This window comes from Monoraphidium neglectum, assembly GCF_000611645.1.
Source record: "Monoraphidium neglectum strain SAG 48.87 unplaced genomic scaffold scaffold00585, whole genome shotgun sequence".
NCBI classification, from domain to species: domain Eukaryota; kingdom Viridiplantae; phylum Chlorophyta; class Chlorophyceae; order Sphaeropleales; family Selenastraceae; genus Monoraphidium; species Monoraphidium neglectum.
In genome coordinates this window covers 1-23,323 of record NW_014013043.1, presented here as the reverse complement: position 1 = coordinate 23,323, position 23,323 = coordinate 1, and the positions used below count along the sequence as shown (strand labels likewise).

Genomic DNA, 23,323 nt, shown 5'->3' with positions numbered 1-23,323 from the left:
GCATCTTTGCTGCAGCCTTCTACTTGTGATCTTGAGCCGCTTCGCACCCTCCCCAATGCTGTTTAGCCCCTCACTGAACCTCCCGCCTCCGTCCCTGCCACGCCATCGATGCACACACTCTCCTCCCCTCACATTCACGCATGCACGCATGCACGCGCACGTACCCCCCCACACACACACACACACAAACACACACACACACGCGCGCACACACGCACGCACACAAACACACATACACACATGCATGCACGCACGCATGCGACACTCATCCCTTTCAGGTGTGCGCCAGCAAGGAGGATGTGATCGAGCTCGTCACCGGGGCCAAGGCCGCCGCGCTGTCAGGGAAAAGCGCGCCGAGTTCCACAGCAGCCGCTCCCACCTGGTCGTGCGCTTACGGCTTGAGGTGCTGGAACTGGCGCCTGCAGACAACTTTGCGACCACAGCTGTCGCTGGCACCAGCGGCAGCATCATTACTGCGCGGGGGATGGCCATCGGCACCCTGAATCTGGTGGACCTGGCGGGCAGCGAGCGCATTGAGAAGAGTGGTAGTGCGGACAGCAAGGCGCCGACACGTGAGGCGCTCAACATCAACAAGTCTCTGCTGTGCCTGGGCAACGTGGTGCACGCACTGGCCCAGAGGGCAGAGGGCCGCAAAGTGCACATCCCCTACAGGTATGTCAAGTGAAGGGCGGCGCCATGAACAATGATAACAAGGATGCATGGTCTAACATGTCATTTTGCGCTGAATTGGCAGCGCATTATGACAACATAGCCCTTGGGACGTAGTTTATATGCTGGTGATTTGAAATGGGACTTGGCTGCATGCATGTCGTCCAAACGCCGCTAACGCTGCACATCATGTTTTCCTGCTGCATTTACTTGCAAAGAGACTCCAAGCTGACGCGGCTGCTGGAGGATGCCCTGGGCGGCAACACGCGCACGGCTATTGTGGCATGCGCGACGCCCCTGCCTGGCTTTCACCTCGAGCAGACACGAGTGACGCTGGAGTTTGCAGCCCGCGCGGCGCACATCGTCTGCTCGCCACAACGCAACATGGTGGCGTTGGAGGCGCCGGCAGACTCGATGCAGCAGGTATGTATCCTCAATCGCAGCACATCTGAGCATGGCCACATGAGAATTGAGTTTTAAGTGTCAACCCTGGGTAAAGCAGTAGGGCCTGACACATTGAGGCACCAAGCTTTGCTACCTGCAGCGCGGATGGACACGGGTCCCAACCCTGCACCCGTGCCCCTCCCCTCTGCAGGTAATGGCGATGCACGGGGAGCTGGAGCGCCTGCGGCAAGCTCTGACTGTACAAACCGCTGAGTGTGAGGCGCTCAAGGCCCAGCTGTCCGTGGACATAGGCTCCATGGGAATGCTCAACCGGCTGCATGCACGGCTGACATTCAAGCGCAGCAGCGGCAGTGGCAGCGGCAGCTGCAGCGGCATGTATGACGCAGCAGCTCCAAGAACGGCTTTTGCTGCAGAGCGGACAACTTCAGAGGGTGGTGGCGAGGCGCTCAACAGTGGTTGCAGCGGCACGGACAGCGTCGGGTCAACCTTTGTTTTGCGGCAAGTGCAGCCTGGCAGCCGTGGCAACGGATCCAGTATTCCCTTGACCACACACACTCAACAAGACGATGCCATTAAGGTGCACACGGGGGCGCCCGTTGCCGGCCGGGTCGGCCTGGCCAACCAGGTGGGCCACGTGTGGCGGCGTTTCACAACACCAGGCAGCATGCCTGAGCTCGACGTCATCGACGAGGATGATGGAGAGGGTGCGTCGCTGGTGAGGAAGCGGCATTGCAGGGCATCCAAGAGTGAAGGCGGAGTAGGGCTGTTGTCCAGCGCTGGCGCACAGGCGGCGCTGCAGGTGGCGAAAAGCGCGTCACTGCTTGAACACATCATCCGGCAGCTAGTGCGGCTAGTTCAGCAGAAGAGGGGCGAGGTACAGCAGCAGAAGCAGCAGGAAGCCGGGTTGAGGGCGCAGGTAGCGGCAGCACATTTGCAGCTGAATGCACAGGAGGCAAGGCATCAGTTGATGGTAAAGGGTGTCGCAAGGCTGGTGGCCGCCAGGCAAGAGGAGTTTGGGCAGTGGAGCAGCAGCTTAAAGGGTCTTGAGGTGGGTCTGCTGGAGGCGCAGAGCGAGTCGCAGGCATATCGCGACCATGCGCTGGCGCTGCACGACCAGCTGACAGAGGCCAAGGAACGGTGTCAGGAGCAGGTGGAGCAGCTGTGTGCCACAAGCCAGGCGTCACTGCAGGCAGTCGAGGCCCTGCAGGGTGTGCAGGTGAGGATCCTCTGCTGCCTGGTTTTTTGTATGGCTCATTGGTGTTGGGACTGCAGGGTTCGTGCGTTTGCAGGATGTCTCAATCACATCGTATTTGTATACATTTACACTTGCCCAGCTAACAACTTACCCTTTGGCATCACAAATCTTTTCAGCAGGCAACGGGCTCTTTGACAGCATGCCTAGAGGTGCTGACGGGCATACGCCAAATGCTTCAAGGGACTCTCCAGCTGTCCTGCAGCAACACCACCTGCCCTTCTGGCAAAGACTGCAGTCTGGATTGGCCGGAGCAGCAGCAGCAGGAGCAGCAGCAGCACGAGCAGCAGGAGCAGCAGCAGCAGCAGCAGCAGCAGCAGCAGCAGCAGCAAGCGGCAATCCTGGCGCAGCAGCTCTTTCGTCTCGAGGCAATTCTGGCGGAGCACCAGAGCCTGCACAGCGGAGAGCTGACAACAGTACCAGTGCAGCACAGCCAGGAGGGGCGATGCTGCAAATGCGAGGCCTCGAAACCTTTGCTGAACTTGAGCCTTGAGGTGCGGGCCTTCTAAACATGTACCTTTCAACTCAATGTGCGAAAACACGGCGTTGTGCGTGCCTCACTGCAGCGCTCGAGCTGATGTACACTCCCTCCTATATGCAGCATGTTGCTTTGCCAGTCACTCAACGACATGAGAATCCGGCGCCTCCACCGCGTGCCTGTGCAACCTTGATACTTGAGCGCAGCTGCAGGAGGAGGTGACTGACCTGCAGGCGCTGGTCAGTGAGCAGGACAGCCAGCTGCAAGCAAGCAGCAACACCATCGCCGCTTTGCGCACCAAAGTGGCCAACGTGCGCACGCGGGCAGCAGATCTACAGGCAAGGCTGGCGAGGCACCTGGGCAGCGGCCAGGACAGGCGCAACAAGCTGCAGGTGCTGGCCAACATGCCCCTGCAGGAGCTGCATTACCAGGTGTGGCGGGACGAATGGGCGGAGCAAACCCAGAAACAAGCTGACTAGGGCAACAACATGGAAAGGATGGATTGGCATCAGCTCTTGCACCTCGCCTGCTTATGCTCACAGGTGAGTTCGAGTACAGAAAAGCCAATCATAAATTCCATACAGTTCAAAGTAGGCTTGTGATAGCATACCATTTTCCATCCGCGGCAGATCTTGAGCAGCTGGGCGACGCTATCTGTGCCTCACGGCCTGCGTGCGGCTGTGGTGCTGCACCCATCGTGGCATGTGCATACGCAATGTACCGCCCATGTGGGCCTGATGGCGGGCCTGCGTGATCTGTACGAGGCCAACCCGCCGTTGCGGGACCGTGCCGTGGATCTGCTCCAGAAGGAGGAGAGCCACTTGGTCATAGCTGGCATTTCAGGCCTGTCTGACTGGTGAGCTGTTCATCAATGCAGTCTCCAGTGAGGCGTGCTGCTTGAATGACCGAGGGAGCAAGACTGAGTTACGAGGCATTGCGCGGGGGGCAGCAGGTTGATCGCTGCTGGTGGCTGAGAGCAATGCCTGACAATGTGCATGCGAGCATGCCACCCCACCACCCCTCCGTGTGCCTGTATTCCAGCAAAAAGGTTGTGTCTGCCGTTGCGTTCTTCGTTTTTGCACTTACAGGGAGCTCGCGGCGGCCTGCAGCACCCTTGGAATTACGCATGGAGACAACCCCACCGGGTGGCAAACGCTGCTGAGGCACCTGTGGGTGGCTGACAAAGAGTCCACGGCAGGCAACGTCGCAGCTGCCAGCAGTGCTGTGGTTGGGGCTCTGCTGAAACATGACCTTTGCAAAGCTGTGCACAACTCGCATGACCACCTCCTGGCCATAGTCGTGGCCATTGTGCACGATGTGCTGCTCAGCTGACACGACACAATGTCATGTGAACTGGGGAGCACCCGTGTTTGCCAGCACACAGGTATGGCCCATAGAAACGCATGATATTGCCCATTGTACAAACCCATGTGCAGCTCGGCACTGCACACAGAAGCACCATATGTTTGGCCAGGGCGAGCGGCACGGCACGCAACTTGGCGGGCGCGCAGAAGACAGGCTTGTATCACCCAGGAACCACAGCACCACACAAAAACCTCACACGCCCTCACACAAAAAACACCATGATGCGTGTAGACATCTTGCACACAGATCGGCGCCTCTTGAAGCACAAACGGTCTTTGAGGTTGATTATCAGGTCAATGGCTTTTGATCACTCACAACTCACCTACAAAACATTCTTTACTTGCTGTCGAAAGAATACATACATCATATTAATGTGGTTGATGGATGCGCTGTGAATAGTAAGATTGTAATATGAGCATGATGAGACTCAGCTGCACGGTGCTCGTCCTTGTGTTATGGCAAGGGGTCGATTACTTCCAACAGCAGCAGCAAAGCACATTTTGTGGCATCCTGTCGTCCGCTTCAGCTGTTGGTTGAGCAGGGGTATTCGTATCCAGTGGGCTATAGGCCGCTTCATCAGGCTGTGAACATTCCTTGGCGTGCACACCGGCATGCTTCGCCAATTAGGCTGACACCACTGAAGCCAGTTGACTCACACGCTGCTTTGACCACATGGGCGCAGCAAACGGCGGGGCCGCTACCGCTTGCTGATGCGCGGCTCAGCGCCATTCCGTACCCAAAATTGAGCTGCTCGTGTCGTTTTGATCACGTTGCGTTCCAAGGACTACCGTACCACGGTGCATCGGCAGATCTCGCGCTTTTGAAAGTTGACAACACGCAACCAACGATGCTGAGGAAGGGACGCGGCCAGCTGGCAGGCGATCGTCAGCTTCGCGCGCGGGAAATATACAAGGCCGGCCAATAGTCCCGGTCTCTTGGCTGCGGCATGCGCAGGCAAGCTGCCAACGCCGCGCGAAAGGGGAGCAGCACGACTGGCGCAGAAGAGCTGGGCTTCCGGGAACCGGTGAGAAAATTCATGTATCGGTATATAACAGCATGGCGGCGAGCGGTCAGGGGATGGTGTCAGGGGTGCTGATGCCGCACCCTGGTGCTTCTGATGCGTGACAGCTGCTGCAGGTGCTGCTGCTCCTGTTGCTGCTGCCGCTGCTGCTGCTGCTGCTGCTGCTGCTGCTGCTGCTGCTGCTGCTGCTGCTGCTGCCCCCGCCGCCGTCGCATGCCGCTGCAAAGTCACCCGCGCCAACCGGCGGCATGCGCTGACAACCTAAAATCGCTCCGCGCTCTGTCGCCTGCCTTCAAGCCTACGGGATTGTTGGCACTGGCGGCGACAGACCAGTCCAGCGTCTCCAGCCTGGCAGGCGATGGCGACCTCCGTGGGGCCAGCGGCGGTGGTGGCGGGCAGCAGGCTGACCTGGTGCGGCGTGCGTCCAAGGCGCTGCTGCGGCAGGTGGAGGAGACGCGTCAGAGGTACGCCCTGGAGGTGGACGGCCTGAAGGCGGAGGTGGGCCTACTGGTGAAGGAGCGCCGGCGGCATGAGAGAGACGCTGAGCTGGCGGCCGTCACCGCGGCAGCGGCCACCAGGGCCGCGGCCGACGCCACCGACGAGCTGGAGCGCATCAACGCGCGGCTCAAGGAGGCGCGGGCTTCTCTGGACGAGGCCAGCAGGTTTTGAGGGGGGGTGGCCACAGATTCACAGGACTTGGAAGGAACGGCTGCATTAGGTCGGTGGGAGAGGGCTTGCCACCAGGTATGACAGCATGGCCATTGCTTCAGGGCAGCCCAAGCCCTGACGCTGCAGTCGGCCGTTGCAGCCGTGCACGCGCTCCGATCAGCCCTCTTTGCTTGGCCAATGACCCGCCGTTCGCAGGCGGAGAGAGGGGGAAGCCGCACGGCTGGCGCAGCAGCAATGCGAATTGCAGGCCGTCGCCAGGGACGAGCTGCAGCGGCACAGGAGCGCGGTGGACGCCCAGGCGGCGGCTGGGGCGGCCGAGCTGGAGGAGCAGCGCGCGGCGGTGGCGGCGGCGCGTGAGGCGGCGGCGGGCAGGGCGCGAGCCCTGGACAAGGACGCGGCTGAGATGGCGCTGCAGCGGACGCAGTTTGAGCAGCAGCTCGAGGCCTTCCAAGCGCAGGTGGGTGGCACATCGGGACCTTTAGGTTGGCGAATGCATGCCGCACGGGGCAATGCCGACCGTAACGGTGCTGTCTGTCGGGCTGCAGCCAACCATCTGGTTTGCGGGGCGACCTGCATACCAGAATGCCAGCGGGAGAATTGTTGTGGTGCAAATCTGCCTGTGTGATGCGGCAGGTGGGCTCAGGATCCGCCTTGCAATGCGCTGCCGGCCGCTGCCAGGTGCGAGATGCCAGTGCAGCACTGGCTGCCCGCGAGCAGCGGCTGCTGGAGGCGGAGGCCCTGGCTGCCAAACACCACGAGCGCGAGGCGGCGCTGGCGGCGCAAGAAGCTGGCCTGCAGCAGCGGCAGCAGCAGGCCGAGGAGGCCCAGGCAGGGGCCCAGCAGCGGCAACAGCAGCTTGACGAGCTGTACGGCCGCGTCAAGGCTGACTCCGCACAGCTGCGGGACCAGGCTGAGGGGTTTGAGGAGCGGCGTGCCGCCATCGTCGCCGACCTCCAGGTGCAGCCACTCGTGCTATACGCGGGGCTAGGGCATCCTCGTCTGCAACCGCGTAGTTTGAGAGCTTGCATGATGAGGTATTTTCAACACCCTCTCCCTCTTCAACCTTTTCTCGCCCTCCCTCACCCCCCAACAAACGGCAGGCACGCGAAGCTGCGCTGCAGGCGCGTGAGCAGGAGCTTTGCGCAGTGCAGGAACGGCTGCAGGAGGACCGCGCTCGTGCGGCGGCAGATATGTCACGTTTGGAGGAACGTGCGCGGGAGAGCCTGCGCGTGGTGCGTGAGGCGGAGGCCGACTACCTGGCGGGCCGCGACAGGCTCGAGGCACTGGAGCGCGAGGTGCGGCCAGGAAGCTGCGGCAGCAGCATGCCTGCACAGCCGGCGGTCCCTCGTCGGGTGTCACTCCACTGTACCATGCGCTTGCCAGCATGGCCCATCAGCCCGCATTCAGTTGGAATCACACCCCAACACTTACTGGCACCAGCGCCTGCGCGTTGGCTGCATTGTCGCCAACATGCCCCTGACCGACCATTGATGCTTTACTTGATGCAGATTGCGGCGGCCGAGGAGGATGTTGAGCGCCTGGCTGCTGTGCGAGGCACAGCGCAAGTGGAGGCGTCTGAGGCGGAGACTGCGGCGCAGCAGGCGCTGGAGGCGGGGCATGCTGAGGTGATGGTCCTGCGGCGCAAGTGGGACGAGCTGAGCAGCCAGGTTGCGGGGCTGTCTCGTGAGAGGGACGTGCTGTTGGACCAGATCGCGGAGGACAAGGCAGAGTGGGCGCGGCTGCAGCAGGTGCGGGGCTGGGCCGCCGGGGCACAGCAACAGGGCGCTGGTCGCTGCTGTCCATCTGCGTTGGCCACGCACAGCCGAGCACCTGGTGTGAGGGGTCAAGTCACAGGGGGCAGCCACCCTGTGCTGCAAACCTTTGCCCTGTACCACGTGTCACTGTATACGTTGCATGCAAAACCCACGCTAGCTCACCGGCACGCAATCAGGCAACGTTGCGTTTTGCCCCTGTCCCTGTGCCTTGCCGCAGCTGGAGTCAGATGCGCTGGCCGCGCGAGAGGCCAAGCTCGGGGAGGACCGGGCACGACTGACTGCCGAGCTGGACGAGCTGCTGGGGCGGCAGGAGGAGCGGCTGCGCGCCTGGGAGGGGCGCGTGGCGGAGCAGGAGGCCGCACTGGAGGGCTTGCGGCAGGCCGCCTCCGATGAGGAGCACAGGTGTGAGGCGTGGAGCATGCAAGGGGTCCGCAGGCCACCAACGGCGCGATGCCTGCAGCCAAGGAGAGGCGTCCCAAAGGCGCACCACCTTGGCAAATTTGTAATGCAGCCATGTACACTACTCACTGCATTGCCATGCCCACGGCCACCTCCCATCTTCACTTGCAGGCTGCACAGTGTTGCTGACTCGCTGGTGGGTGTTCTCTCGGCAAAGGTGGCAGGGTGGCAGGGAGAAGACGTGAGCTTTGGTAACAACGAATGGAGGCTTGATCTATGAGCAAGCATCATCCTTTTTTTGCGTGCCTCACATTGCACTCCCTCAACTCCATTGACGCCAGGCCGCCCAGGAGCAACACCTAAACACCCAGCGCGAGCAGCTGGCAGCAGAGGTTGAGGCGGCTCGGCGAGCAGCAGAAGCAGCGGCAGCGGAGCGCACCCAGCTGCAGCAGCGCAGCGCCCTGCTGGACTCGGAGCGCGAGCAGTTCCGCGGCTGGATGCGCGACGCTAGGGAGGAGGCGGCACGCAGCATCAAGGTGCGAGAGACTGGGGCTCTGCATTGGCATGGGTGGGGCTGCTGCGGGGTGAGCACAGGGCGTGGTGCGGGACCATGGAGGGGGTCTGTGTGGGTGGGCCTCACTGGGAAATTGCGCATTGCGTCAGCCTCGTCTGTGCACCGGGCTGACAGCTGCGGCGGCCATGCCCTGGTTTGTCCGCGACGCGACCGCCAGGAGCGTGAGGCGGTGATGACCGACTGGCAGCAGCGCCTGGAGCGCCGCCAGCAGGAGCTTGAGGAGGTGAGGGCGGCGGCGCAGGCAGAGGCGGGCAAGAGGGCGCAGGAGCTGGACGCCCGGGACAAGGGGATGACGGCGGCGGAGGCCGCGCTGCGGGAGCGGGCGCGCTCTGCTGAGGAGTCTGAGGCGCGGCGGCAGCGCGAGGTGGCCGACAAGGAGGCCAGTCTGGGGCGGTGGGAGGCCGAGCTGCGGGCGCTGGACGCAGAGCTCTCCGCGCGCGGCCGCGAGCTGGCTGAGGAGCGGCAGCGGCTGGGGGAGGATCGCCGCAGCCTGGAGCTGCAGGCGCGCGACCTGGCCGCGGCCGAGGCGCGCGTGGCGGCGCAGGTCCGCGAGGCAGAGGCGCTGCGTGAGGAGGCGCGGTCAGAGCGTGGCAAGCTGGAGGGGCGGGAGGCGCGGCTTGCGGCAGGGGAAGCTTCGCTGGAGGGGAGCCGCCGGGAAGTTGCACGGAAGCAGGAGAGCCTAGCCGCGGCAACTGCGGTGAGTTGGCCTGTCCTGGAGGCAGCAGCGGCGAAGATGAGGGCATGGGGACCTGCGTTCAACGAGTCTCTGTGGGTCACTGCCCAATCACTTGTCACGGATAGCGGTCAACCTTGCGCGCCCCTCCGCCTTGTCACGACCACTGCCAGGCCGCCAGCGAGCGCGAGGCAGCAGCCAACGAGCGAGAACGCGAGCTGCAGCGCGCCACCGACGCGGTTGCAGAGGCCCAACGGCGCCTGGTGGCAGAGCAGCAGCGAATCGAGCATGCGGCCACAGAAGTGAAAGCGGCGCGGGAAGCAGCGACGCACGCCTCAGAGGACGCGGCACGAGAACGCAGGGCAGCTGAGGCGGCGCGCCGTGCTTTGGCAGCGGTGGAGGCGGCTCTGGACGCACGGGAGGCCCAGGCTCGTGACAGCTGGGCGCACCTGCAGGAGCAGGCTGCCGCCCTGGCGCTGGGCAACGCCCCCGACACGTCCCCTGGGGTGCGGCGGGGGCCACCCTGGGGACACGCATGTCAGAAATCCCCCTCCCCCCCCCACACACACACGCCCATGCATGCACACACGCACTTACGTGCACACACCGCCCTAATTCAAGCGCCTCACGCTTTTGTCCTTTGAATGGCTCAACCCATCCCGCTCGTCATCGTTCCCGCACGCTCTCCACCCACGACCACCACCACTCCCTGTTGGTACCCAGGAGCGCGTCCCCCGGCAGCTGCAGGAAGTCAGCGGGTGGCGCGGCGCCAGCAGCGCGGTGCTGCTCGACCCCACAGCCTCCCCTGAGGACGTGGCGGTGGTGTCGGAGACGCGCCGCGCCGCGCTGCTGGAGCGTGAGGGCGCCATGCAGCGCTGGGCGGTGCAGCTGGAGCTCCAGGCGGCGCGCCAGGCAGCTGCCGCGGCGGCGCTGCGCACCCTGTCCAGCGACGTTGAGAAGCAGCGCGTGGCCCTGGCCGCGGACGTGCGCTCCAGTGACTCCCGGCGCGGGCAGCTGGACGTCCTGGCGGCTGAGCTGTCCAAGGAGCGCGAGTACCTCACGGCCCTCGCGGCACAGCTCACGGTGCGCGCGCCACGCCACGAGGGGGGCTGGGCGCCCCGACTCTGCTTCAGCACTGTGGCATAGCGTTGTGGCTGGCACGGCGGGGGCCCATGCGTTTTTGGATGCCTGGCCCTGGCTGCATTTGACCAGCCCCTTACGACCCACCTTGCCAGTGCAGGAAAAGAGCCAGGCGGTAGAAGCAGCTGAGCAGAGGCTGGCGGCCGCCGGTCAGGAGCTCGCTGCCGCGCAGTCCCGGGTGGGCCAGGCCCAGGTGGCGGCGGAGGCCAAGCTGCAGGCCGGGGCGCACGCGGCGGAGGAGGCGTCCTCGGCGGCGACGGCCACGGCGGCTCGGCTGCGTGATGTGGAGGAGCGCGAGCTTGCGGTGCGGGCTGCGCAGGACGAGCTGTCAGAGGCGCGCACCGAGCTCGGGACCAAGGCCGCCGAGGTGAGGGGGGCGGCGCAGGGTGAGGCGTGGTAGCGTGTGTTGGAGTTGGGTGAAGTGGGGGGCCGCGGTGCAAATCCACCGCCGGTGGGCGGTACAGCAGTGTGTTTGGTTGCACGTGCGGGCCTGCCTGGGGCAGAGAACACAGCTTCAACAGAGCTGCATGCTGGGATGGAGCAGCGGCAGGCCCCCAGACCCATCACACCAAGCGTGCATCCTCAACCCAATGCTGGCCATTCCTGTGACCCACCCTCCCCAATGCGACCATCACCCAACAGTTGGAGCAGCAGTCGGTCCTGATTCGCCGCGCTGAGCAGCAGCTCGCTGAGCTGGAGGGGGAGAGGCGCAAGCTGGCTGCGCGCACGGCCGAGCTCTCCGTCAGCGAGGCAGACATCCGGCAGCGCACAGCAGCGCTCGACAGGCGGGACGCCGAGCTGGCGGGCGAGGCCAGCAGGTAGGGCTGAGACGGCCGCGCAGGGACAAGACTGAGCGCCCTGGTGAAGGGCGCGCTGGCAGCGGTCGTCCTCGGCAGCACGGCGTATCCCCCTCAATCTCTGGTGCACCCCTCTTCGGGGGCGTGTGCCTGACACCCTCCCCCAACTGTTCTTAACCCTGCGCTGCCAGGTTGGCAGCCGATGCTGCTCAGCTGCAGCCCCGGCTGGCCAAGGCGGAAGCCCTTGCGCGGCTGGAGGTGGAACTGGCGGCCAGGGAGGCGGAGTGCCGCGTCAAGGTGGGGTTGGGTAGACGCCGTCGAAGCATCGGCAGCCACTGTTTGCTTGCCGAACTGGATTGCACGAAAATGGCACAGCAGTGAGGAGGGAAGCTCTTGGTAGCCTGTTAATTGGCCTGCATGATTCACATCTTCTTGCTCTCCTCGTCTCCCCTCCCCCTCCCAAAAGGCTGATCAGCTAGCGCAGGGGCAAGCGGCCCTGGAGGCGTCGATGGCACGGCTGCAGGCTGCCCAGGACCGCGTGGATGGTGAGCGTGCGCGGCTGGTGGAGCAGCAGCACCAGCTGGCAGTGGAGCAGCAGGCCATGGCGGCGTTCAGGTGGGGCAGGGGCCTCAGAGGGGGGCTTTGAGCTTTTCCTGGGGGGTTGCTCCCATTGCTGCAGCTGTCAACGGGCGTGTTGCTTGAGCATTGTGAGGGCAACTCCGTTTTATTGTACCTGCGACGACCTGGGACGGTGATGATGTTCATCTTGCCTTTGCGGCGCTTGCCACAACTCATTCTCAACGCAGGCACATGTGGCGCACACGCATGTTGTCGCACAAGCACACACACACACACACACACACACACACACACACACACACACACACACACACACACACACACACAACCACACACCTGCATGCAGACACATACACACACATGCGTGCACGCACACGCTCACGCGCGCGCTCTCACACGCTCCCTCACAACAAACGCAGGCAGGACAGAGCGCGTGTGATGGAGGAGCTCTCTGTGAAAGATGCCGAGGTGGGGCAGCGCGTGGCGGCTCTTGAGGAGGCAGAGGCGGCACTGCACGAGCAGCTGGCGGCGCTGGAGGAGGGTGTCGCGGCCCTAGAGGCAGACAAGGCGGCGGTGGCGGCTCAGCAGCGGCAGGTGGAGGAGGCCCGGGCGCTGTCACAGAAGGACGCTGAGGTGGGTGGGCTGAAGAGTACTTATGTGTTGGTAGGTTGGGGGGGAAAGGGGACCTCCTTGATTGCGGGCTCACGTGCGTTGCACCAGATAGGCATGGCCTGTTCTCTCTCATGCGTCGGGGCTTGAGGGCTCTCTTCTTCCAGGGTGCGGGTAGGAACCTGGGTCTGATCCGGGCTGATTGTCGTTCCCCAAAAACCCACTGCAACAGGGTCTGCTGGCCGAACGTGTCCGGCTGCAGGAAGAGGTGGGCCGCCTCAAGGAGCAGTCGCAGGCCGATGCGGCGCGCACGGCAGCGGCGCTCGAGCAGCGTGGGGAGGTTTTGGCCAAGCAGGCGGCGGACCTGGGGGCGCTGAGGGAGGCCTTGGCTCGTAGTGACGCGGAGCTCAGGGCTGCCCAGCTGGAGCTGCAGCTGAGGTCGCGGCAGGCCGCGCACGAGGAGGTGGGTGGCCGCAAGCTGTGGGCACATTTGTCGCGGGTAGGGTTGGGCGGTGTGTTTTGGGCATTTGGTCAGCATATGAGTGCCTGGCCAGCAGGCACGAGCTTGCAGGAGATGGTGGTGTGCGGCAAGCGTGTTCCCAGGCTGTCCCTCAATTTGCGCATCGCAGGGTATTACGCGTGACACGTTGCGCCAGCAGGAGGCGGCGCTGGTGGGCGAGGGCAGGACGCAACCCCAGCCAGGGGTTCGCAGGGTCATGGTAGTGCGCCAACGGTCAGCTGCCACTGCCTGCCTCACGCAGCTTATCTCTCCCCTGGCCTGACCCTCCCTGGCTGCCCTTTTTCACCTCTCTCCTCCACATCCCGCCCGCATCCCACCTTGCACCCTGCCGCCTGGGCCCTGTCAGGCCGCGGAGAGGGCCGACCTGGAGCGCCAGGGGGCCGCCCTGGCGGAGGACGCAGCGGCCGCGCACCAAGCCCTCGAGGCAGCCGCGGCCATGCGTGCCGCAGCAGACGAGTCGGCCCGCTCCGTGGCGGCGCGCGAGGCCGCCGTTGCAGCGCGCGCGCAGCAGCTTGCGGATGCCGAGCGCGGGCTCGCCGCCCGGCAGGCGGAGGCGCTGCGCACCCTGGAGGCGATGGAGGCCGGCATGCGGCGCGGCCTGGAGGCGCACCGTGCGCGCAGTGAGGAGCTGCTGGGGCGCGTGACGGCCGACCTGGAGGAGCGCGCGGCTGAGCTGGGTGCGAAGCAGGAGCGGCTGCTGGCCGAGATTGCGGCCCACAGGAGCCACGTCAGCACCGAGCTCGCGGCGGAGAGGTGAGAGTGTGGCAAGGTGGGATGCGGTGAGGTGCGCGGGTGGCCAAGCGGAGGACAAGATCGCAGAGGGCGCTGGTGTGTTGATCAATGTATGCAGGAACGCATCTGCGTCTGCCCGCTACATGAGCTGCATGCCCCATGCAGTCGCAAGTAAAAGTGCCTGCATTGGGCGTTGAGCTATCATGGGCATGGCGGTACTTGCCAACAACTCATCAGTCACACATCACTAATCGTCTGGCCCCTCACCCCACGCCTTGTCCCACTCATATCATCCCGCATTTCGACCCCACACCCGACCCCTTCCCCCCAGACACCCCACCCCAACCCTTGCTTGTCCTCATCCCCCCCACCCCTTTAACCTCACCACTTCCCTGTAACCATGCCATCACCACCCCACCACCGCCCCAGGCACAAGCTGGCCAGTGAGATGGAGGTCGCCGAGGTGCGCGCCAGCGCGGAGCTGGAGCTGCAGGCACGACTGCTGGAGGCCACACAGCAGGACGTGGCGAGGCGCGAGGCGGCTGTGAAGCAGCGCGAGGCGGCGCTGTCGGAGCAGGAGCGCGGGTTGCGCGATGCGGCGGCGGCGGCCCGCGACCGGCAGCAGCAGGAGAGCGCCAAGCTGGCGGAGGCTGAGAGCCGTGCCAAGGCCACACAGCAGCAGGCGCAGCAGGTGGGCGCGAGGGGAACGGCCGCTGGGCACGCTGGGTAGGTGCTGCTGGACAGACCTTCACAGGTTTGCTGCCCTGCACAGGCGTGAGCAGCATATCGTGGTGTCCGCGCTGCATGACGCAGTCCCTTGCCGCCACAGCCACGGTTGCTCGCTACACAACCTGGCTGCCCGCACCACGCCGCCGCAGCTCATCGACTCGGCGCGCCAGGAGGCGGCTCAGCTGGCGGCACAGCGCTCCAGCCTCGAGATGTGGCAGCGGCGCCTGGAGTCGCGCCAAGCGGAGCTGGAAGAGCTGGAGGCAGCAGCTGCGGACACACTGCAAGACGCCCGGGACGCAGCGGCCGCTGCGCTCGCAGAGAGAGAGCAGGTAGAGGCCGGGGCCTGTTGTCGGCTGGGTATAATGGAGGACACGGCGCCTGCCATGCCATGCCCTGCCTGCGGCTCAACACTGTTTGGGGCAGGTGCGCGCTCAAGCACGCTTTCCTCACGAGGGTGCCCCGCTCCCGACCCGCTCCAGGCGCGCGCCGACGTCACCGCTGCGCGGCAGCAGCTGGTGGCCCTGGAGGCGGAGCTCGACGCCACACGCGTGCGCGCATCCGCGGAGCAGCAGGCGGCAGACTCAGGCCGCAGCAGCCTGGCGCGCGAGCGGGCGGCGCTGGAGGAGCAGCGGCGCGGGGCGGCGGAGGTGCTGCGCCAGTTGGAGGCGCGGGAGGACTCCTTGGCCCAGGTGGGTGGGTGTTGGGTGGGGGATGCTTCAACGGATACGAGCGTGTGAAGCTCGCTGACAGCAATCTGCGAGACGAGCCCGTCGCCGGAGCTCTGCACCCTGCGCTGCTGCCAATGCAGCCGTTGCAATCCCAATGGGAAAGGCCCCTCTCCTGTGTTGTCCTGCAGTCTTCACCAGCGGTCATTTCATGCAACCTCCGCCACTCCGCCGCCGCCACCCGCCGCCGGCCCCACCGCCGCGCACCAGGCGGAGGCCGAGCTTGACGCCCTGCGCTCAGAGCTGCGGGCAGAACAGACGGCCCTGGCCCGCCGCAGCGCCGGTGTGACGGCCCAGGCCAAGGAGCAGGCGGCTGCGGCCGCGGCGCTGCAGGCGGAGCGCGAGGGCCTGGTGCGTGCACAGGCTCTGCGGGGTGAGCTGGCGGCCAAGGAGGCGCGGCTCAGGGTGGAGGCCGAGGCTGCCGAGTCCCAGAAGGAGGTGGGTGGGACTTGACTCGGGAACGAGAGGCGGCCGGCAGCTCAGCACTTTGATCAAGCTGGGTGGGCACCACCAAAATAGTTGAAGAGCAGCGCCCCGTTGCAGAGCCAGCAGAACAAAGCTCCTTGGCACTGGAATCATCACCCTCCCGGGGCGTGTGCACCCTGCACCGTTGCAGGCCTTGGCGGAGGAGGCGGCGCGTGTCGCGCAGCTGCGCGACGAGCTTCTGGCACAGAAGCGCTCCACCAGTGCTGCCAACGCCCTGAGCAAGGAAGGCGCAGCCCGTGCTGCCGAGCTGGCGTCCCGAGAGGCGGCACTTGACGCGGCCCGGCAGGAGCTGCAGCAGCGCGAGCGCCAGCTTGGCCAGGTATGCCGGCCGGGGCCTGCGGGGTGTGACACTGTGGACTGCGGAAACGAGACCAAGGAAGGGGCCCTTTTTGGGAACGCCTCGTGTAGGGCCAGGCGGGCCTGTTGACCAGGATATTACGCTGCCGCCCAAACATGTCCCCTTGCTTCCCTTGCACCCACATCCCAAACAACCTTCCAAGATCCGGTCAGAGCTGGAGGGGGAGCGCTTGTCGTGGCGCGCCACTGCGGAGGCGGAGCAGTCGCGGCTGCTGCGCGTGGTGCAGGAGCAGGGGGTGGCGCTGGCCGACAAGGAGCGCCAGCTGGAGGCGCTGCGCGCAGAGCTGCAGCAGCAGCTGGCGGCCGGGGCCAGCGACCTGGACGCGCGCGAGAGGGATGTGCGTGACGCCGAGGCACGCGTGCGCGCACAGCAGGAGGCCCTGAGGCGCGCGCAGGAGCGGGCGACGGCGGCGGAGGGCGCTGAGGCTGTGCTGCGATCGCGTGAGGCCGACCTGGCGGGGCTGGCGGCGCGGCTGGAGCGCGATGCAGTGCAGCTGGCGGCCGTGCGCAGCAGTCTCCAGGTGGGGTGTAACCAGGGCAGGCTGGGGGCTGCTTGGCCACGTCGCGCGGGCTGGGAGCTGCAGGGGTGCAGGGTCCTCAGCTGCTTGCGCAGCGCAGCAGGACGTCCACCAGCCGGCCGTCCTCAATCCCGCGCTGCAGGAACGCTCCCGGGCGCTGGACGACCGCGAGATGGCGGCTGCGCAGGCAGCAGCGGCGTCCGCAGGCGCAACGGCGACTGCCACGCCCCCATCTCCAGTTCCAGCCCCCTCGCTGCCGCTGCCGCCGCCGCGGCAGGTGGGCCTGGCCGCTGAGCCCAGCGACCTGTCCGCCAGCGCCCCAGTGACCATCAACAGCCGCCAGCACCGCACAGTTAGCGCCCTGCTTGCCAGCTTGCAGCAGACAGCGGCGCGCGGCTCAGAGCGGCTGCAGCGCCTTGAGCGCGTGCTGGCCACCATTGCCGCGGACGCGGCCGAACCCGAGCGCGTGCGCAGTACGTACGCAACCGTGTCCGCCCTGGGCCGCGAACTGCTGGAGCTGCAGCAGTCCAACGCCGAGTTTGCAGCGGCGCTGGAGGCGGTGGGCACGCGCGGAGAGCTTGCAGACGTGAAGCGGCGGCTGGAGGGTCACCAGGCACTGCTGGGGGCCTGGGAGGAACGGGTGCGGCGCGCCCTGGAGGACGTGACAGAGCTGCAGAGCCCCTCGCGCCGCAACTCGATGCTGCTGTCAGCGCCGCCCGCCACCAGGGGCGCAGGCTTGCAGGCAGGGACGCTGCGCCGGGCTGCCTTCACTCCTGGACCATCGCTGCTCCGGGGCGATGGCAGCAGATAGTCAGTCAGCTGACCCAGACAAATCAAGGATCATATGTTTGCCTTGAGTACATTTGAACCCAACTGTGACTGGCCACTCATGGTCTGCTGGGGGCCGCAAGTGTTACAGAGCTTGGTGCCTGTGACGATGCGTTTCCGAAATTGGTCAACATGCCCAAATGAATCGCGGGAGAAAGCGATGTCGTGGAGTCTTTGAAATTGACAGTGTGTGGGGGACGGGGAAGTGGGCAGTGTCTTGTGTGCACCGGTGCAGCAACATGTAGCTTCGCACGACGTGCGAGACGGGCTGTAGCGCCACAATCAACATCACCAAGGTGGCACGGGACTGTGTGGACACAGCACACGTCAATTACAAGCGGAACATGGGCTGGAAAAGAAGGACAGTACTGTCAGTACCCAAAGGTAAAGTCAAGCTTCACCGATGCGACAGAGGCAGCCCAGTACGCCAAGGGCGATTTCAAGGCTTGGTGGCAGCAGGCTTGTCCGTGGGGGCAGCGGGCTTGGCGGCGTCGGGCTTGGGGGATGCACCGGCCTTGGGCGCGCTGGGCTTCGGGCTGCCAGCCTTGGGCGCGCTGGGCTTGGCCGCAGGGGTGCTGGCCTTGGCTGGGGCGCTGGCTGCAGCCTTGGTGTTCCAGAAGGGCGAGTCCCACGCCTTGCTGGCGACCTGCAGCCCGCAAGGAGGGAGGGAGCACAAGTCTTGTGAGCGGCACCGGAGTGCGCATGAACACCTGGACATGCATGGGGACTGGTGGGTCGCGCTCAGAACTGGACCAGGGTGCAGCGTGCGCAGACACGCAGGGAAACACTAGCACATTGCCAACAACCAACACAACATGGTTGATTACCCACCACGCGACCGACGATAAGGCCGTCGACGTTGGACGTGTTGAAGTGCACTCCACCATACAGGCGGCTGTCACCAACCTCGACGGCTGGAGAGGGGTTCACCAGACACCGGGCGGTCATGTCAGAAAGGACGGGACAATCGTGCCAGAAGTGCACACAGACAAACCCCGGATACATGTCACCCTCGCATTGGCGTTGGTTGGATCGCCGGCTGGATGTCCCACTAGGCTCTTTTGAGCTGGTGCCAGTGCACTCCTCGACGACCTCATGAGCGCCTGGCAAAAAGTTGCGTCAGTGACACACGCCTCCACATACAACCCCACCCACCGGGGGTGGTGAGATCGGTGTACTTGCGCTCCGGCAGGAAAGGGGTGCCCTCGCTGCCAATGGAGAACTCCACCTTGTCTGTGCCCAGCTGGCGCACCAGCGCCTCCAGCAGCGCACCGACGGTGGCCTGGTGGCCGGAGGGGTCTGGAGAGGGCGGTAAGGTTCAAAGATGATAAGTGGGCGATGTTTGATTACAGGGCGAGCCAGGGTTGCGTCCAAGCAAACAATGAATATCTTAGCTGTGAGGTCTCCACCCTACATATGCAGCAACATGACGCTGGCCATGCACAGTAGCGTCTCTCACACTCGGGGTGGGGCGGGGTCCTGGTGAGGAAGCCAGTCCACTCCTTGTCAGCTGCAACCGGGCCGTCGGGGCCGGTGTAGCCGGCCCGGAAGGCGGTGACGGGGCGCCAGTGCAGGGTGGAGTACTTGATCTAAAGATGTTGGGGAAGGTGGTGGTGGAGGTGGTGGTGGGTACTGAGGACTGTGAAACTTGGGAACATCTATCTGGTGTGGTACACATGGGTGGATGGTGTTGACCCATGCGAAGCCCATCACATCCTGGTGCACCAGCCTCACCTTCCAAGCAGCAATGCTGGCATCCCAGGCGCCTGTGAAGGCCTTGGCAAAGAACAGGGCACTGTCCTTGACGCTCAGGGTGGAGGGCAGCACCTTGGGGAAAGAGGGGCGCGCCACCGAGGGTTTGTGCGCAGGCTTTAGCTGACGACCGCGCCCAAATCAGTTTGCGTCTCTGGGTCGTGACTCCACAGCCCTCTCTTCAAGTTGTCCCTCCCTTGCGCTGGAGTCCATGCAGGCAAAGCTCACCTCAGCTCTCAGTACCCTGCCAACATGCGGGCTTTCACCTGCTCGCCCAACTGCACTCACCCTCTTCGCAATGTCAAGCCAGTGACCACTGATCGCAGAGGTGTTGGCACCGTCAGCCCAGAAGAGGGCGGTCTCGCCGAGTGCCTTGTCGGTGGTGTTGGCGCCCAGCTTGCGCGCGGTCTCGTAGTCCGAGATCGGGGGCACCTTGAAGACGGGCCCCTTGGCGGCGTCGGTGTTGGTCACGATGGCTGACAGCTCAGGCTGGGGCACCACAAAGGGCTTGGCGTTCCCGAGCTGTTGGGGAAAGAGGCACAGGGGAGTAGAGGGGAAGGATGACACGCGAACCAGGCGCTTGGGTCGATCGCAACAGCTGACTGGCATGCGCGCATTGGGGCAGTCGCAGTGCATTGCACTAACAGTTGTTTGCATAGCAGGAGGCACAGCAAATTGCTTGAGCCACACCCAGCACAATGTCAAGGGGCCACAGCAGGCAGATTCAGCCCACCCCGCGAGCCAGCGCACCTGGGGGTAGAGCGCGTACTTCTGTCCGGGGGCGAGCTGGTACACAAAGGGGCCGGGCGCCCCGAACTTGAAGCCCGAGTACTCGGCGGAGGCGCCGCCGGTGTGGTTGCGCACCAGGTCACCAGCCAGGGCGGCGGCCGCCTTCAGGCCAGCCTTCTGGGCGTCGGTGAGGGCCTTGCCCCCGGTGGCGGCGTCGAGCTGCTTCTTCAGGAGCCCGTCGTACTCGGCAGACTGGTTCGAGGGGAACAGAATGGACAGCACCGCGTGACCAGCACCACCTGGTGAGGTTGACATGCAGCAGGGTGCGCAGGGCGCAGGGGGCAGGGTTAGTTTGGGGTTGAGAGGGGTGTCGGTGGAAGTGCATAGCTCGGCCGGATCAGCAGGGATCATGCCCACCCGCAGCGATGACGGGGTCGAGCGTGGAAAGCTTCTCGATGGCGTGCAACTGGGCCAGCGCCACCAGACCGTACAGCCTTCAGGCAGCAATTGGAGGAAATCGGCATGGAGAGATAGGTCACTTGTCAGAGTGATGACACATGATTGCTTGGCCCTGCCCTTGGCCCAGAAGGGCATCGGACAATCTGATTCCGGCTGCCAGGTGGGCGTAGAGCAACCCGCAGCAGACCCGCCTCACCTGTTGGACAACTGGTTTTGGATCCCAATAGAGCGCACAGCCTGCTGCGCCTGCGCCTCCCACTGCGAATGCGGGCGAGCAAGAGACGAGGAGGGATGGGTTGTGTGACAGCGTGACGAGGTGGGTGGGATGAGGGGCAGTGCAGGGGCCTTCAAACCGACTGATGCAGACAGGATGCTGTTGGTAGCGTAAATATGTGACTTACCTGGGTTACAGTGTTGTTGAGGATTGCCTGGGCTGGCGCCACTGCCATGAGGCAGGCGGCGAGGGCGACGATGAGGGTCTGTGACCGCCACATGATGGCTCGCCTGTACGCAGCGCAGGAAGGGGCGTGCAGGAGCATTGAGACCTTATGCCATTGAACTAGTTGGCTGTCTTGGTACATCAATTCGCATCCGACGGGTCCCGCCTTAGCAGGGGCGCCGGCCGACAGCGCTGCCCGGTTATTGGCTCTGGCCTGCGTCATGGTGGTGACCCTGCCGGTGACGCCACCCCACGCGTGAGAGTCCGCTGCGCGGAGATAAGCCACCGGTGTAGCCTTGGGCATGTGTACGATCCCCGCACCCACCTGGATTCGCGCTTGCCTGGGCGGCCGTGGGTTCAAGATCGCGGCTGAACTCAAATCCGCAATTACGCGAATGACTGAGGTGCGTATGTATAGTACAAGAACGTTGCGCTGCATATGGGCATCCTGTGCCGCTTGTCTACCACTGGCCGTCCGAGCGCCATTGGTTGACCCTCTCATCATGCAAAGCAGAGAGGGGAGCCCAAGGGCGCTCTGAGCCAGGCAACGCGGCCCACGTCTGGAGGGGGCAATCGCCCCATAGATATCATACATAATCCAGCTTGAGGCACTGCCTGACCCGCGTGTGTCCTCTCATGTGTAGATTCAGGCAGGCAGCGAGCACAGCGGCGTCACCCGTGAGGGTCCTGGGCCCCGATGCCCATGACCAACAGGCGGGAATTTCGATGCATGGCATTTACACTCTGTACGCAAGAAAACATAGCAAATGGTCAAAAAGGTTGGATTTTGCATACGGTTGCAATGGTACAAGGACGACGCCTGAGTTGCTTGCCGAGCCCGTCAAGAACGATCACTCAGGGCCGCCGCCAACGCCATCACCACCGCCCAGCTGCTGCGCCTGCTGCTGCTGCTGCGCCTGCTGCCCGCCGCCCTCCAAGCTCTGTTTGCGCCGCCGCTTGCGCGTCACGCCCGGGTCACCCGCCGGCGCTGCGGCCACGACGGGCGCCGGCTCGACAGGCGCCGGCTTCCGCCGCTCCGCCCCCGCCTCTTCCTCCGCCTCCTCCTCGCCCTCCTCCTCCTCGCTCTCCTCCACCTCCGGCCCGCTGCCCTCCACCTCCGACACGCGCGCGCCCTCTGCTGCCGCGCTTGCTGCCGCGCTGGCGTGCCCCTCTGTCCCCGTGCCTGGCCCCAGGTCCGCGCTCTCCAGGAAGGGCACCCTGTAGCGCTGCTGGATGCGCAGCGTGGAGGCGTCGGCGGCGGCCCTGTCCAGCACGATGATGCGGTCGTCCTCCAGGTCGAGCCGCACGTAGGGCGCGTCGCAGCCCGCCAGCAGGGCGCGCAGGTGTCTCAGGTTGAGCACCTCCTCCCCGTTGACGCGCAGCACCTGCAGGTTCTGGAAGCCCTGGAAGCCCGTGTTGACGTCGTCCACCAGCACCTGGCTCAGGATGACAATCTGCTGCTCGGGGCGCTGCATCAGGCCTGGAGCGAGGGGGGGGGCAGGAAAGGGGGGGAGAAGCGAAAGGGGCTTCAAGGCGGAGGCAGGGCGGTGGCTGGCTTGTGCATGGTGGCTGCTGCTCGCCCCAGGGAACTGGGCCGCCTTGTTCCCAGGCCCCCGCGGCAGGAGGCCCTCAGTCGTGTGATCTTGCACCCGCAAACAACCTTCAGGTTGCTTTCGATGTTTTCCGGCCCCCTACCAATTGCGCAACCCAATGCTCCCTCCAAGACACACAGACACAGAGACACACACACATGCACACGCACACACACACACACACACAGAGTCCCACCCCCGCCCCCCCACCGTTGAGGGCCTTCTCCACCAGTCGTCGCGGGCTGTTGGCAATCCAGTCCTCCCCAAACTCGTGGAGGTAGGGCTGGCTGAGGGGCACAAACACCAGCCCCGCGTACATCAGGAATGACGGCACCTCGTCGTACCTTGATGCAGGAGGGCGCGGGGGAGGGGGGGAGGTGCAATTTGAAGGACGGCGCCAGAGGTGAGGCATGGCTTGTGAGCGGCTAGCGCACATGATGTGCGAAATTGCGGGGCAGACAGCGCACATGTCGTGCAGTTGTGGTTGACAGCGCGTTCAAGACAGTTGGGGCGTGTTACAGCACCGCTGACAGCTGGCAAAAGCCCTGAGTGGGAGGTGCGAGCGGCCACTGCTCACTTGCATATGGGCACGAGTGTCTGCAGGGGCTGCAGGGGGACGTCAAATTCGTCCAGCTGCCCGTCACGCAGCACACTCAGGCGCGCGGTGGAGCCAGTGGGCTTCTGCGTGATGAGGGCGGTGAAAAAGATGCGCTCGCGGGAGCGGAAGTGCACAGTGCCGTCACTGCGGGTGGGATGGGAGGGGGCGGGCAGAAAGGGTTGGCGGGGGCTGCGTGACACATCAACACGCTGGAAACACAGGCAGGACAATCCAGTGACGGGCACTAGACCACTGACCCCAGCTTCAGAGCCCTCCAAAGGCTGCCTCCCCCATGGGCCCACTTTGCTATCTTGACGCCGTCGAATGCCAGGAGGACGTCCCCCTTCTTCATGACGCGGGCGGTGGGGCTGGTGGGCTGCACCCTGTTGACCAGCACCCCTGACAGGCCGTCAGCCATGCCCAGGCTGGAGCGCAGGTACGCATTCTCCAGGGT

General features: G+C 64.7%; 4 protein-coding genes across 4 annotated transcripts; 2 read left to right on the top strand and 2 right to left on the bottom strand.

Annotated features, from left to right (window-relative positions):
* Positions 1 to 484: 484 nt before the first annotated feature.
* On the top strand, positions 485 to 3,664 carry MNEG_4273 (Kinesin-like protein KIF11; the record flags this gene model as incomplete). The annotated part of the gene is made up of 6 exons (XM_014047253.1): positions 485 to 672; positions 888 to 1,092; positions 1,265 to 2,290; positions 2,449 to 2,742; positions 3,017 to 3,235; positions 3,434 to 3,664. 6 exons carry the CDS (start codon positions 485 to 487, stop codon positions 3,662 to 3,664), a joined length of 2,163 nt encoding a protein of 720 aa, XP_013902707.1.
* A 1,884-nt stretch (positions 3,665 to 5,548) lies between these two features.
* On the top strand, positions 5,549 to 17,283 carry MNEG_4272 (hypothetical protein; the record flags this gene model as incomplete). The annotated part of the gene is made up of 27 exons (XM_014047252.1): positions 5,549 to 5,608; positions 5,635 to 5,852; positions 6,055 to 6,316; positions 6,538 to 6,816; positions 6,960 to 7,154; positions 7,368 to 7,607; positions 7,852 to 8,036; positions 8,205 to 8,229; positions 8,375 to 8,569; positions 8,765 to 9,304; positions 9,454 to 9,786; positions 10,004 to 10,363; positions 10,521 to 10,787; positions 11,063 to 11,238; positions 11,409 to 11,514; positions 11,684 to 11,832; positions 12,216 to 12,429; positions 12,638 to 12,868; positions 13,035 to 13,076; positions 13,272 to 13,678; positions 14,087 to 14,348; positions 14,536 to 14,715; positions 14,866 to 15,075; positions 15,253 to 15,549; positions 15,728 to 15,916; positions 16,098 to 16,475; positions 16,576 to 17,283. 27 exons carry the CDS (start codon positions 5,549 to 5,551, stop codon positions 17,281 to 17,283), a joined length of 6,708 nt encoding a protein of 2,235 aa, XP_013902706.1.
* Positions 17,284 to 17,739: 456 nt separating this feature from the next.
* MNEG_4271 (hypothetical protein) lies at positions 17,740 to 20,734 on the bottom strand (the record flags this gene model as incomplete). The annotated part of the gene is made up of 10 exons (XM_014047251.1): positions 17,740 to 17,946; positions 18,132 to 18,214; positions 18,456 to 18,599; positions 18,760 to 18,889; positions 19,035 to 19,127; positions 19,341 to 19,574; positions 19,803 to 20,080; positions 20,199 to 20,275; positions 20,437 to 20,498; positions 20,642 to 20,734. The coding sequence occupies 10 exons, from the start codon at positions 20,732 to 20,734 to the stop codon at positions 17,740 to 17,742; spliced, it is 1,401 nt and encodes a 466-aa protein (XP_013902705.1).
* Positions 20,735 to 21,530: 796 nt separating this feature from the next.
* On the bottom strand, positions 21,531 to 23,287 carry MNEG_4270 (hypothetical protein; the record flags this gene model as incomplete). The annotated part of the gene is made up of 4 exons (XM_014047250.1): positions 21,531 to 22,159; positions 22,482 to 22,615; positions 22,849 to 23,013; positions 23,172 to 23,287. 4 exons carry the CDS (start codon positions 23,285 to 23,287, stop codon positions 21,531 to 21,533), a joined length of 1,044 nt encoding a protein of 347 aa, XP_013902704.1.
* Between the last annotated feature and the right edge of the window lie 36 nt (positions 23,288 to 23,323).